Genomic DNA, 15,000 nt, shown 5'->3' with positions numbered 1-15,000 from the left:
CCAGCGGAAACGAGACAGGTATACCGCTCCTTCAAATGCTTTTTCCCAGAGCAGTTGTCTCAGCAAATGCTGGGAAAAAACGGAGGGCCTGTGTTCGATATTACGAAATGATCACTTTTTTTTACATTTCAGGAACTACAAGACGGTCAAATAATTTTGGGGGAAGGACCTTCTACCACCCAACAAACGAGGAAAAAACAAACGAGGAAAACTCGAAGGAAGAAATAAATTATAGGACAAATAATATTGAAAAGCAAGAGTGAATTAGATGAGAGTGTTCTTATGGCATGGGTGGGCTCCCCAGATGTCACAAATGAGTCTATTTTTGGACTACCAGTTTCCGCAAAAAATAGTTTTGCCCTGAAAAAAAAAAACTTGGCAGAAGCAGTCACGTGTGACATGGCTTTTCCTGAACTTGGTTAAAGTATTTTCGCGCATAAAATGTCACTTTGTCCATTTGTGACTGCGGTCTTGATCAAGAAGCAATGTTATCTAATTCACTCGTGTAAGAGTGCTAATCAACTGGCAAAAAAAACAATGACCCTAGTTGGCTCGAATAAGGTGATAACCTCCTGAATGAAACAATGTATACAAAATAAACATTCTTCACCAACAAAATTCTTGAAAGTTACACTAAGATTTAAAAATCCATCCGGATTCCGTCTTCAGTCAGTTACTGAGATTTGCAGCCTCGTTTGAATATTGGTTCTTTCACTAAGTTGTGCACCTCTTGAAGCTTTTGCAATTAACCTGCCATGTCAAACGTCGCGACTAAAATCTCAGAAACAGCTAGGATATTGTTGTAGTTTTTTTTGTGGTTCCGTTTATCATGATATACGAAGTGCTTCAAGACGAAGGTTTGATTGAACTGTCCAGTGTAGTGGTTTTTGGTCTGTTGTCCTTACCTGACCGGTCACCACTCTCGCAATGAAAATATGTTGTGTATTTAATAAAGCAAGGTACCTTCTGTAAAGTGTCGAAAGTCTCCAAACTACCACTGTTTTAAAAGTTTGAACTTGTGATAAAGAGGCATCTCTGATTTTAAACTGCCTGAGAAGCGCAGGTGAACTGAAGATAGTCTTTCCGCGCTCAACCAATCCCTACGTATGTTAGGTCGAACGGCAAGGGCCTAGGTACTTCATGTATCCCTTATTATAGTGTATTCTATACTATCGGATAGATCCGCAGGACAAGCCTATCGAGGGCTCTGACAATGAAAACTTGTTATTTATTGGAATTATCATTGAACATACAGATAAAATCGTAAATGTTCACTTCATAAGAAAATCTCACTTTTCTACTATATACAAAAACACGATCTACATACATAAAACCACTAAAGACAACAATTAATTCCTTGAAGAAAAGTGACGAGCAAAAACGGTCATTATAATTTACAAGGGAACTGACCACAAGTAATACTCAGAAAGTTTATATTTTGAGAAACCGAGGCCGAATAGCATTGACGGAGTATGTTAGCCATTGAGAAGTTGTGGAACGCATCTTTCCCCTACAACCTTAACTGACCTGCGAGAAACTTACTGGTTTGCAAGAATGCCATTGGCAATACTATCCTCTCTGTGCAACACTAACCACAGTGGCCATCGACTATTACGACCCTAACTGGACAATCGTTTACTCATTCCAACAGCTAATTAAACCTGTTTAGGCTCAACTGTTGGTGGTTTGCAAGTCTTTTTGAAATTTAAAACTGGTACATTTTAAGGCTGGACCACTTTAAAAAGCCCATATTTGCTTTCGCGCGTATGCTCCTAAGCTAGGAAAACATATCATCCCTGTCGGCGCCGATAACCTCCATATCCTCCATGGTGCTAAAATTGAGAAAGTGTGATGGTCGGTGAACTTCGTGGTAAAACTCTTTCGGGTTGGACAGCTGCAGCTCATAACGCATGTTGGGAGAATGGCGAACACCTGTGAAAACATGCGAAACAATGTTACTCGACGAAAAAATAAAATTAAAAAAAAGCGAGGGAGCATGGAAAAGTTATGAGCATTAACAATCGGCAAGTTACCAGTTTTAAGCGAATGTTTGGCATAAAATCTAGGACAAACACTAATCGTTACTTCGTCTATTCTTATGAAAAGTCACTGCTTACGAGCCAAAAGGCCCATCAGGCCGGCGCTTATCTCCGGTTTCCGTAGCATGAAGCGACTAGGAGTATTTATACTCCCCCCTGGATGGGAGGCTAGTCCATCGCAGGGTTACCCTCAGAATTTCGCCGGTGTCCATTTATACACCTGGGTGGAGAGACACCGTGAGAGTAAAGTGTCTTGCCCAAGAACACAACACAATGTCCCCAGCCAGGCCCCGAACCCGGACCACTCGATCCGGAGTCGAGCGCACTAACCATGAGGCGACCGCCACTGAGCCCCTAGGGAAATACAAGAGAAAACGCTGGCAAGTACACGAACGGAAGCGCGCTAACGAAAAACAGCATTTCGTGTTCTCCAATAAAGGCGCGTTATCGCTCATTCATTGTAATACGCACACGCAAGAATTCCATAGATTGCGAGTTTCTTACCCATAAAGTTGAAGTTCCAGGATCCCTGAGCGGGCACCATAAAGAAGCCAAGGAAACGATCAGAAAGTAACATTTGTACTTTCTCGTAGTGCGATGGGAGGTATCCTCTCGGATTATTACCAGTGTCCTTGTTGTTCCGTCCCCAGTCATAGCCCGAGGGGGTCAGTTTGTAGGCTGTGAGTGAACACGACCCAGGGGTAAAACTGCAAAACACCAATGGGTAAAAACCTCAAATGTATTTCTTTAAAACCACTCCAAGCATCTTTTTACCACAATTGCTTGTAATCTCGCAATCTGACTGGTTAATTTGGCGTTGTCGATAACAGTCTAAAGATCACTACTCGCGTCAATTTGTCACACTTAAGCAATAGAGGACGTTTTCCGTGTTTCCATAGCCTCATCTAAACACGAGGGGGAGTTAGAAGAATTCGAGACAGTTATGCGTCTCGGGTTTGCATAACTGTCGAGAATTCTCCCAACTTCCACGAGTGTTTAGATGTGGCTACGGAAACACGGAAAGTCCTCTATTGCTTTTATAAAATATTTCTCGAAGATAATTCGACAAATGAAGGTAACAAATGAAGGAAAATTCTTGATTGAAACAGATTTTCTTGATACACGCTCATATTTCCTACCAGCCAATGAAAACGTGCGTCTGACGGCACGTAAACAATCAAATTCGTGTGCCGTGTTTCCATACGTGAGCCGTGTTTCCATACTCTCATCGAAACACAACTATTAACCAATGAGAGTGCGCGTACTGTCCTAATGATTTTATAAAATGTAATAGCCAATCAGGAACGCTCATTCTGGGAAATTTTGGGAAATTTGTTGTGACGAATATCGTTGTCGGGAAGAGTACAGACAACGCTGAACCACTTTCGATTTGTTAATTAGACCATGTCGACGCAATCACTGACTTTTCAAAAAATAATTTCGACGATATTTGAAACACGAATGATTCATGAGGCTGCCAGGCCCATCTTACCCTTCCAAAGTCAGATTATCAGGGTTTGCATGTGAGGTCATGGCGGCCGTGTTGGTAGGCAAGAACTATCACCTATCCCTCCTCTGGGAACTAAACCTTATTATCATGCAAAATTGTATTGTATTAGCCAGTATCAAAAATGCCATAGTACTCTTTGTTTGTCCCTCCAAAATTTTGCATAAGTATGGTTTTCAGTTTCTCTTGGGACCATTAAAAGTCCCAAGAGAAAATAAAAACAATGCTTATGCAAACTTTTGGAGGCACAAACAAAGAGTATTATGGTATTTTTGGTGCTGGCTAATAGACCACTTTCGATATATTAAAATTCAGCTTGATAGTGAGGCTTAGAGGACACAAACAAAAGAAATGAATAAACATGTTCATTCAGTTTCCTTTGCTTGTGTCCTCTAGGCCTCGCTGCCAAGCTGAATTTTAACATATCGAAAGTGGTCTATTGCCATCCAACATGGTCGCTGTGTCATGTGGGTGAAAACCAAAAATAGGTATCACTGGTGCTATTACGGCGTACCCGGTAACATGGAACTAGTTGTTCACAGATTGGACTCCAGAGAGTTTGAAGAATCTAAGTTTCTAAGGAAGAAAATTTCGCTTTACTTACCTGCACGTAATAATGACAGTTTTCTCGCCATCCCAAGACGGATTGTCCGCCATGATCTTAGCGTGTGTCGTCACGTCTTGCGGAGAAAGTTGAGGAAGTTCGTTTGGCTGGGTATGAACCCAACCCAATGGTTCCATTTCCTAAACAAACACGAAAGATATTAAGGGTGTGTTCGATTGACCCTATTCCGGAATAAGAATACGTGGAGCGATCATCTGGCGTTTTGACGCAAAACTAATAATAAAGATATGTTCAAAATAGCATTTTAGCAGGTGTTTTACAATTTTAATGTGAATCTCCGTAAAAACGATGGATTTCTAACTCCTATTCCTTGCATTCCTATTCCGGAATACGGTCAATCGAACGCACCCTTAGTAAGTAAAGCCACGAATTAGGGCTAATGGATGCGTTTTCCAAAGAAAGTACTTTCAAATGTGGCCCAGCCACAAAGAGAACAAAGGCAATTGTGGCCAAGTCCAGTGCCTCTCTCGCGCAAAGAGCTGGCGCCCATATTCGCTTTGCGTCGGTGTGATTGGTTAAATATGTAAGATTGGTTTTACTATATCACGACACTCGAGCAAAAACGACTCATACGTTTACGGATTGGTGTTAAGTTAATTGGTCTTCACACTTTAACATTTAGGCCGCCATAACTCGTATATCTCACCTTGAGGTATTCGTGTTGTGGTAACATGTTTGGTAAATGCACTGTTTGGTGAGTACCCCATTGTGGTACAAGAACGATACAGCGAATTTCCTTTACTTGAGGGTTATCAGGTGGACTTACGCCGTAAAGGTAACCTGCAATCTAGAGAAAAGAAAACGCCGTGCGCTGCTTTAAACGCCCTCGAACCGTGCTTACAACACCAAGAATAACCTTTCCAATCAGAAAAACAGTTCTATCCCTAAGTGCTGTTCAACATTTTCAATACTGTGGCTCAAGTTTATCTCTAAATAAAATTATTCGAGTCAACCTCCAAGAAACACGACTCCTCGTCTCCAGGGCCCTTCACCTCCTCACCCCAGACACTTGCTCCATCCGGGATGGAAAGATCCCCTGGCAAAGAGGATGCCTTCCCGTTTCATTCGAAGTCCAAACAGTGACAATTGGACATTTATCCACAGTTTTCTTCACTGAACTAGACCAGCACTACCAGCAACTCACCTGAGTTCTCAGATCGGAAATAACAATGAACTTCTTGAGGATGTTCTTTGGAAGAATGTACGTAAAGCCAGTCTCTTTAATGTCGTCAGACGATACGTAAATATGATTGGTCCTAAGATGCAAATTAGTGGCAGATATGGCCCTCACTCGCCACTCGGTCTTAGAGGAGAACGTTTGCGTCTCGTAGTTGGAAGTAGTGGACACAATGATCTCGTCTCCATGGATGTTTGTGGTGCGTGTCGTGGTAGCTGTGAGTTGTGACTGTTCTTTCGTCTGCTTCTCGATTTCAGCTATCTGCTGCCTCTGTTGAGAGGGTGCTGATATTTCCATACCCAGGATGATGTCTCTGATCTCGGACTGAGTTAAAGAAGCCACGTTCACACTAACGAAGGGAATAATCAAAAGTTGCTGTTAATAAGCCGAGGGATGTCTAGCATGCGGCGTTAAAAAAAAATGTGCTCAGTAAATGAGGACAAAACGGACTTCTATCACTACTCACTTGTTCTTCTTGCCATAGTCAGCCAAGATGAGATCTTTCAAAGCAACCTGCGTTAAACAAAATCAGAAAAATCCCGGGTTAACTGACAGTAATGAGGTACACGGGTGAAAATTGTATTTTAAACTCATCGTAATTCTATTTTTGATATGCTGAGTAAACCCCCTTCTTCCAACCCACCGACCTATCTAAAGATCTTTCATGTTTTAACACCCCTTAGAAAGAAATTGCCTAACTACTTTGATATACAAATACACGCCTACATCAAGAAAAAACAAATACTGGTGTCATACCTCAACTGGCACCCATTCTTCGTCACTGAGGGTGGGCCAAATGTGATGGGGCTCTGTGATGGTGGTCTTGTCCGGTTTGAGGATAACTTTGGTTCGGTCTGCATTCACGTGCAAGGCTCGCAGAATGAGGATTAGACGAGAGAATGCCGTGTATGATGAAATTGTCTTCAACCAATCATCATAGAGATTGAACAATACCATCTGAGGCTCGGTTGCTTTCAGAATCATGTCTCCAAGCTTCTCAACCTAATACACAGCCAACATATCAGATCACAATCATATCAGCCCTTTTTCCGACTATAAATATATTAAAATTCAGTCCGAAACAAAAGGCATCATCTCGAGGCTCTGGGGAATAAATATAAGGATTTGTATGAGTTTATTCCCAAGAGCCTCGAGGTGATGCCTTTTGTTTCGGACTGAATTTTAATATATCGAAATTGGTCTATTGCACTCATCCTTAGAGCGGTTTTCAAATGAGTGTCGTAAAACCAAAACCAAAGTAATTACTTTGTCCAATCAAAAAGGACGGAGACAATCCAGTAAACCAATCAAAACTCGAAGTAATTACACGTAGCCGACACAAAGCGCGGAAAATGTGCACGCGCGAGCCACATTTGGTTTTTGTTTCACTTCTGATTGGTTGAAAAAGTGGCACGAGAACTTTGAACCAATCACTGAGTGAAGTAGAGCGGTTTTCAAATGAGTGTCGTAAAACCAAAACCAACGAAATTACTTTGACCAATCAAAAAGGACGGAGACAATCCAGCAAACCAATCAAAACTGGAAGCAATTACACGTAGTCGACACAAAGCGCGGGAAATGTGCACGCACGAGCCACGATTGGTTTTGGTTTCATTTCTGATTGGTTGAAAAAGTGGCGCGAGAACTTTGAACCAATCACTGAGTGAAGTAATGCAAAACCAAAGTAATTCGCTAATTACTTTCGACACTCAATTGAAAACCGCTCTAATGTGAAACCAAAGTAATTTACTAATTACTTTCTACACTCACTAAACTAAACACTAATTACTTTCGACACTCAATTGAAAACCGCTCTAAGATGAACACTGCAACTCAAATACCGAAATGCAAATTTCAGCAAATCGGTAAGCACAACTTGAGGTCTTTTCAAATTTAAAATAACTTATCCAACGATCGTCTGAAATAGTTATTTAGTATATACTAAAACAGTGGATAGCGTTGAACGCGGGCGCTGATTGGGTCGTCAAACTCCGAATATCCTGTGCTATTTACCTCCGAGCAACTCGGGAAAAAATGGCGTCCCGATTTGCATCTGTGACAAGTGAAGAAAACATCCAAATTAATTTTTTGTTCTTTATATTACCTCACTGTTTTAGTATATACTAAAACAACTGTTCACCGAAGTGTCGGTGGCTAGAGTCAGTGAATAGTTGTTAACTATTCACCTCCGAGAAACTCAAGAGGGATTTGCGCCCGAAATATTGTAATCGTTGCAGAAATAGTAAGTTAAAGTCATCTTCTCGTGCTATATTACCTCACTGTTCTAGTACCTACTGAAAAAAAACTATTCACCTCAGCGTCGTTGGCTAGCGGTGAATATTTCCCTTTGGCAAATACCCACTACTAGCCACCTCCACTTCGGTGAAAAGTTATAAAATATAGATATCTCGTACAAACCTTCAAACAGGCTTGGAAGGGAAGTTGCAGTTCGCTGCCCTTGATCACAATGTTAGGGAAATCCAGCAGATGAACCTTCAAAAAGAAATTTTCAAATGAATGGAAATAAACGCGGGCAAAGAATGGGCCAAACAAACGGAGGTTTCTAAGAGACCAAGGGTGACGCCATTTGTCTTAAGAGTGAATTTTAATGTATGGTAATTCCCCAAGGCCGTCGAGAAAAAGATACAAGCGCCATTGTACAGTGTTTAACTCTAAAAGGAAAAAAACACAAAGTGAAGATCTTCTCGTGTGCTAACCACGAATAAATACGCCCTCTGTGCACTTATCCACTGATCTTGGGGAATTTTAAATTGGAATCTGGGAGTATTTCAGTGTTCTCCTTAAAACGGCCTAGTCTTCAATAAAGGAATTCAACCAGATGTGCTACCATGTACGGAATTCAAAATTTTAATTCTATCGATTTCTTCTAATTTAGGCGAATTTCGACAACATCACGTTAAGGGAAACGAGTTAACAGTTAAATGGGCAAATTAATAGCCAATTTACTTCAGTCTCAAGCCTGCATTGCCGAGAATAAATTCTCTTACCATTAATTGGAGAGACCAAACCAACACCAAACCAAATCAAAGTAGACGAATTACAAACACCTTTTTTGAAGAGCAAGGAAAATAGTGAACACAGCAGACCACAACGAACTCAACCCAGATGACAACGACGACGCCACGTCACATGGTTGGAAAGCAAGTGCTTTCACCCCTGTGCTAGCACTGCCTTCCTAAACAACATAAATGACTTGCTGACTTTACCTCCAGAGGATCAAGCATTCCCTTTCTTGTGACAATGATCTGTTTGGGTTGTTCCTCAACTGGCAGTGAGCGAATCAAAGCTGCTACTTCTTCGGCCGTCTTCCATTTGGCCAACTGGAGGGAACAAGAAATTTGATGAGCAGTTTCTTGAACTGACAAAACACCATGGTCACGTCAGTTGCACTTTCTTTTATGGTTACAAAAATTACATTTCAACTTCTAAATGTTCAATTTAGAAAGGAAAATAGGATGAATTACCTTATTCGTACTTTGTTTCGCGAGTCTTTAACTTCGTGATCCTTTCAAAATCGCGAATATCGCGAAAACTAAGTCTCGCGAAAATCAGAATGAATAAGGTTGTGGCTAGCTTAAACCCATTTGCATCCCTATTAAATTACGAATCTTTTCTTACTGACCCTCCTTCAACGGGTTCTTCGCAACAAAAGATCGTCTCCCCCATTCTTCCCTTGCCAATTCCTTTTCGTTTCAATGTCTTAAGACAGTACCTTTTGCCTAGATATTTAATATAATATAACACAGACAACTGGATGACCACCTACCTGTCCCAGACGCTTCTGCCCTGCCCACACAGAAGTGTGAATGATTTTAAGAAACAGTTGTCCTGTACGCGGATTGAAGATGAAGATGGCTCCATTGATTGGTTTGGTGGTCAAGTTACCCTCGAATGTCTGGTAAATGGAAAACAAAAAGAGCACTGTAAGTCACATTATAATAATAATAGAGCGAGTTTCAATCGAGCGTCGTAAAACCAAAACCAAAGTAATTACTTTGACCAATCAAAAAGGACGGAGACAATCCAGTAAACCAATCAAAACTCGAAGTAATCACACGTAGCCGACACAAAGCGCGGGAAAATGTGCAAGCGCGAGCCACGATTGGTTTTGGTTTCACTTTTAATTGGTTGAAAAAGTGGCGCGAAAACTTTGAACCAATCACTGAGTGAATTGAAAACCGCTCTATACATAATAATAATCACTTTATTTAAAATCAATCATCTTTTGTGTTAATCATGTGAGTTGGAAAATAATAAAAAGCCCTTGCAACTTCCAAGAGATACACTACAGGCCCCAGTTGCTCAAACGAAGAATAGCGCTATCCGTCGGATTAATCACTATCCAGTGGATAAGTCATAACGGACCCAATTGCGCTATCAAATGGATAGTGATTTATCCGGTGGGTAGCGCAATCTACCTTTCGAACAACTGGGGCCAGGTTGTGATATTGATCAAACATTTGACCAGTTCCGAGCTGGCATGGCAGTTGGTTAAGAAAGTGCAGTGGAATCGCACGGAAATGAGCTTGTATCCCGTTCAAGTCTAGATATTTTAAGGCTCGCTTGCAACTGCTATGGTTGCTCATTTAACTGCAGTGATCTTCCAAACTTTCATATGCAGGACAATTTTACATGCCATGTTTCTCTCTTGCCTCTTATATTAGGGAGCTTTAACAACGACAACGGCGACGGCAACGAGAACGTCACAAAGTTGCATACTTAGTAGGCCAAAACAAAAACAATAGCTTTGCACACTCTGCACTTGCGTTTTTCATTTTTGTCCATTTCTTGACCGTCGTCAGCAAAACAACAGGGAATTTAAGCAAAGACGAAGGCTACGGCTACGACCATGATAACGCCACAAAGCAAGAATATGATTCGTTAAAAAGGAAAAATACTCATGCTACACGTGCAGCACGAATTTCCGTGCATTTCTCTGTCGTATTCCACAAAACTGTTAACAAAGTGAAATCACCAAATTTTAGCTTTTGACGACAACGTGAGCACATAACAACGAAAGCATTCATTTTCGGCTTCGACTTTAAATCCGTTCGTACCCATCAAGTTACAGGATAGTTCGCCCGTATTGTAAAAGGTGAATAAGACTGAATAATCGCGAAATACTTGCGATAGAGCTAAGTTCCATTTTGGAAAGACGTTTTCGTTGCCGTAGCCGTCGTCTTTTCTTAAACTCCCTAACAACGCGAAATGGCCAAATTTAGGTTTTATGGGGGACGTCAGCCCTTGGAGATAAATTTTCATTTTCTCCCCCAAATTAAGCGTGACTCAGATCGGTATCATTCTTGAGGGACTTCCACACCACTGACATGTTAAAAATCTTGGAATAGTCTCGAAGTGATTACAATAACGGGAATAATGTTTTGAGATGACCTTTTCGTTGCCGTTCCCGTCGTCGTTGCTAAAACTCCCTGTTGTAAACAATTTCATGACGACATGCTGGCAATAGTACGCGTACTAAGGTAATAAATGCAAGAGCTTATTACCACTTCAAACAAAATGGTAAGACCTGTAATCTAAATCCAGCTCTACAAGAAATAATTCCAAAATCATCATATAATCCTCTTTACCTTGTGGATGGTGACTCTGTAGACGTTGGTGTCATCCACAAACCAGATGATTTGGTTTGAGAATAATTCTCCATAATTCTGTGATGACAGATAAGGCTCAGTGGGTTCACTGGAGTATAGCTGAAGACCTTTCCTGATTCTTTCTCTCAACACGTACAGAGCAGGGTTGGCCTTCATGATCTTGGCCATGGCTTGTTGAATAAGCGGCTTCACACCCGGAAACCAATTGCCAAAAGCACTGGAAAAAAGAAAGAAAAGGAACTATATGTAAGTGTCTAGTCTTCTAGCACTGGAGCACTAACGCAAATCAAATCAAATGTTGGTTTTTGAGGCCGGAGGGGAAAACCGAAGTACCCAGAGGAAACCTCTCGGTGCAGAGTAGAGAACCAACAAACTCAACCCACACATGACGCCGAGCCAGCCCTGCACCACTAAGAAACAATTGTTGGTTTTCACTCACGTGATCAACAGCCATGTTTTTCAACGAAAACAAAAGAAAACGTTTGCATAATAATAGAGTTGAATTCCCGGAGGATTTGGTCGGGGCTCCAACATGGCCGCCGTTTCTTTGTTTAGGGTCTCCAACATGGCAGCCGTGACGTCAAGTGAAAACCGAGAATATAAAGTTCTAGTTTGGCAAGGAAACAGAATTGGAACGAGGATCAAAATGGAAACAGCATATGTTTCTATATGAATCAAATGAGTTTCATTGCCAAGATTCTAGCAAAATGCAAATGCTCGAAATGTTAGAAGTCTTTCCCCTTCTCCTTCCCTCCTGGTGCTGGTACTACACCATACCAAATCGAATACAGCTAAAGCAGGTTCAATCTGTTTTTCAACATCCTTACCTGTGAAGATTGTAGGCCAAGTCGATGCCAATGAGCACTCCAGTAGGTGAAGGATAGATACTCATGTTGTCAGTGGTGTAGTCAAGGTACTTTGCACGTGCATATCTCTCAATGTCGTGAGAATCATAGTCTCCCCATCTTAGCTGTACATCAACCCAATACTTTTGAGTTGTGGTGCTATCCATGATATCACTGCAAAGAATAAATACGTTCACTTAACTTGGGGTAAATAATTGTCCATTAGTAATGCATATAAGGTAACAGGACTGAAGCATGACCACAAGTAACCATGCCACAGTTAATTTAAAAACTTGATTAAAGCAGACCTTTATGTATTCATAAGATGGGCATGCTTAGTATATGAAAAATGGTGTTCCTGTGCAGTGATGAAAATAAATCAACAAAAACAGATAATTTGAAGAATCAACGTAATGTATACTTTTGAGCAACTGCCCTTTTTAAATGGTGCAAGATCACAGCATAAATTATATGTGGACAGCTTATGTTTTCTTCACGCTAAAAAGGTACAAAATGTATGTGGGTCAAAAATGAGTTTGAGCTCTGAATGAGAGCCCAGTTGAGTGAATTCAGCTTTTTTGTTACATATAAAAAAGCTCAATTCAAAACTGACCTAACTGTCAACGGGAGCTATACACACAATGAGAGTGTACATGTATGTCATACAAAGGAATAGATATGTTCTAGATGACAAGTTTTCCACTTTGTACAGTTAAGTCAAAGAAAATCTGCAATTTAGTTACTGCTTCAAGTTAATTAATTAAGATTTGCATTCGTCAATGCATAAAATTTAACCATTAAAGAAAAAAAGTTCCATCAGCTCTGAAACTGATGTCAAGGAAAGGAAAGGAAATGGTTTGCCTTCGCTCCACAAGACATACTTTGAATCAGCCAAAAGGGAAGGTTTGGAGACATTCCACTTGTAGGCAGCAAACAACAGAATATCAGCACAGGAGCTGTTCATCTTGTAGGATTTACGGGGGTGAATGGTTTCTTTCTGCACAGTTTCTATCTCTAGAGCGTCTAGTTCTTGATCAAAAACCTGCAAATGCAAACACGCTAAGGTCAAGACTTGAATTTCGGTAATGCCATAACATTGGGTTTTTTAAGAGTATTAAAAAATACATCACTTCAACACCTTTGTTTTAAAAGTTTACCGCAAGAAGTATTTTAAAGGATGGACTCCCTAACCTGACACAGATCCATGACAACACTTTCATGGACTTTCTGCCACAAGTGGGCCCTGAAAATCTGAATTAGTGAAATCTTCAGTGTTGGGATCTTGCCATGCATGAAGATTCCTGTAAGATCAAGCTGAACCTGGAAACCCACATATACCTGGAGAAAAAACAAATAAACAAACAAATAATTGCATCATAGAGTGAACTACAACAGAGACAACATGTAACCTACAATTCATCTGCGTTGTTTTTAGCAAAGTTTTCTTTGAACTTCTCAAACAAACAACATCATGACAAAACAAAAACCCTCTCAGACAAAAGAGCCAGATGAGCAGGTTTCTGTTTTTGTGTATCTTGGTCAGTGCTATCCTTTTCTTGTCATTTACTCCATAATTTATGCTATATTATGCCTGTGTTTGATACCCAGTTGAAGTCTGCAACAGCCAGTGTTTGTGATCGAGCCATAAGTCAAAGAGCAATAATTGTGAAATCAATATACACTGTACACCGTAAACCTGTTGAAGTCCATATTGCTTTAAATAAAAAATTGGCAAACAGATGCTTTTCAACGTTACTGTGATGGTATTCCTTAGACTTTTTGTGACAAAACAAAGAAATGAAATATGTTCTTTCATAACAAACAATGCAACAAAGCCCTGCGTACAACAAAAGGGAACTGAAAAACCATCATACAAACAACTATCAAGATGAGTACAAAGTGCCTTACATTAGCTCCTGTTTATGGTCGGGGACCACCACAGTGTAAATCGTCTGTTTGGAATCTGATTCAATCCAGACCGTTGTGCATTTGTCAGTTTCTTGTACTTCATGGATTCTTCAAACCCGCTGGCCTTCTCCCAGAAGAGACCCTCCCACGTTTGGGAAGTAAGTTCCTTTGAACAAGGTGTGCTCCAGAATGCCTTCTACACACCACCAAGGGCCTGGATCATGTCTGTACGGTAGTTGTTTAAGTTCCACAGCTTGCCATCCTGTCGCTGGTGTGTCCACCAGAAGGGATTCTTTCAAAACCTACAAAATGTGACAAAACATTAGTGTTTGTCACATTTTCAGGTCTACTTGACTGCACAAGACAAATGATAAGTTGTTCAACAACTTTACTTTAAAAACACTTGCATGATGATTAGCGATATTAGATAACTAATTAAATCTTGATTGATGAAGGATTAACAGGAAAAAAGCCACATGGAAGCTATTTCTTTGTTTGCTGTTGCAAACTTGGCCACCATTACATCTAACAAAAGATTATTTCCGTTACCTGGTACTGTTTGAAATCAGTTCTCACTCTCCAGCCCTTGTCATAAGCAAGTGTGTGCCTGTCTTTCTGAAACAGAGTGTTGATACGGGGAATTCCACGATCCCAAGAGTCTTCTAAATCTTCAAGAGTCAAACGTCTGAGGAAAAAGCAAACAAAGAACTTTACAGCAAAGATTTCCTTTGTTTTAAATTTTCTTGAGAGTTTTTTCCCACCTAAAAGAGGTACATTTGAAAAACACTTGCAAAAAAGATTAGTAACTGTCAGTTCTACTAGAACCATTCACTTTAAACAGTTTTCCATGGTGGAAAGCAAGTTCCCTCACCACCTTGCTAATCTTGCTCTTCAAATTCGAGGACTCAAAACACTCAATATGACCTTGAATGGATGGTGTGACACCAACCTGTTTTGCGCATTAGCCTCCTGGCGTTTCAATGCATACTCTGCCCACACCCTTTGAGAATCAATGAACTCACTCTCCCATGGCTGGATGTACCTGCAATTTCATCAAGGGGATTACTATCAAGTCAACTAGCAACAAAGAAATAACTGAACATATTCAAAACGATACATTTTACTCTGCTAAATGCCAAACAATTTTGCTTAAGACACCCTTAGAGGCGAATGGGTTTAACAACTAGATCTTGGGCAGTAAACGAGGTGTTGTTTTCAGTCTACAGTGTATTTTCATAAGCTCAACTAAAATGTTTTTTTGCTGACAAC

The 15,000-nt window shown here is 40.5% G+C and overlaps 1 protein-coding gene and 1 pseudogene across 7 annotated transcripts in view; one reads left to right on the top strand and one right to left on the bottom strand.

The window, feature by feature from the left end:
• LOC137975585 (BRCA1-associated protein-like) overlaps positions 1–1,183 on the top strand; it is a 125,507-nt gene extending 124,324 nt beyond the window's left edge. Inside the window, exons 29-30 of one of the 7 annotated variants that reach the window (XR_011117602.1) lie at positions 1–18; positions 133–188. The exon at positions 1–18 is cut by the window's left edge and continues 79 nt beyond it. Coding sequence is in view for 6 of the 7 variants with exons in the window: in XM_068822701.1 (XP_068678802.1) it covers positions 1–18; positions 133–228 (114 nt within the window). In the remaining variant the exon portion in view is untranslated. Of the gene's footprint in view, positions 19–132 lie in introns of all 7 variants that reach the window. The other 6 variants (XM_068822701.1, XM_068822704.1, XM_068822702.1 and 3 more) reach the window with 6 other exon arrangements.
• Positions 1,184–1,208: 25 nt separating this feature from the next.
• Positions 1,209–15,000, bottom strand: part of LOC137975588 (pre-mRNA-processing-splicing factor 8-like) — a 32,658-nt pseudogene continuing 18,866 nt past the window's right edge.

This window comes from Montipora foliosa, chromosome 11 (assembly GCF_036669935.1).
Source record: "Montipora foliosa isolate CH-2021 chromosome 11, ASM3666993v2, whole genome shotgun sequence".
NCBI lineage: Eukaryota > Metazoa > Cnidaria > Anthozoa > Scleractinia > Acroporidae > Montipora > Montipora foliosa.
This window is presented reverse-complemented; position numbering and strand designations above follow the sequence as displayed.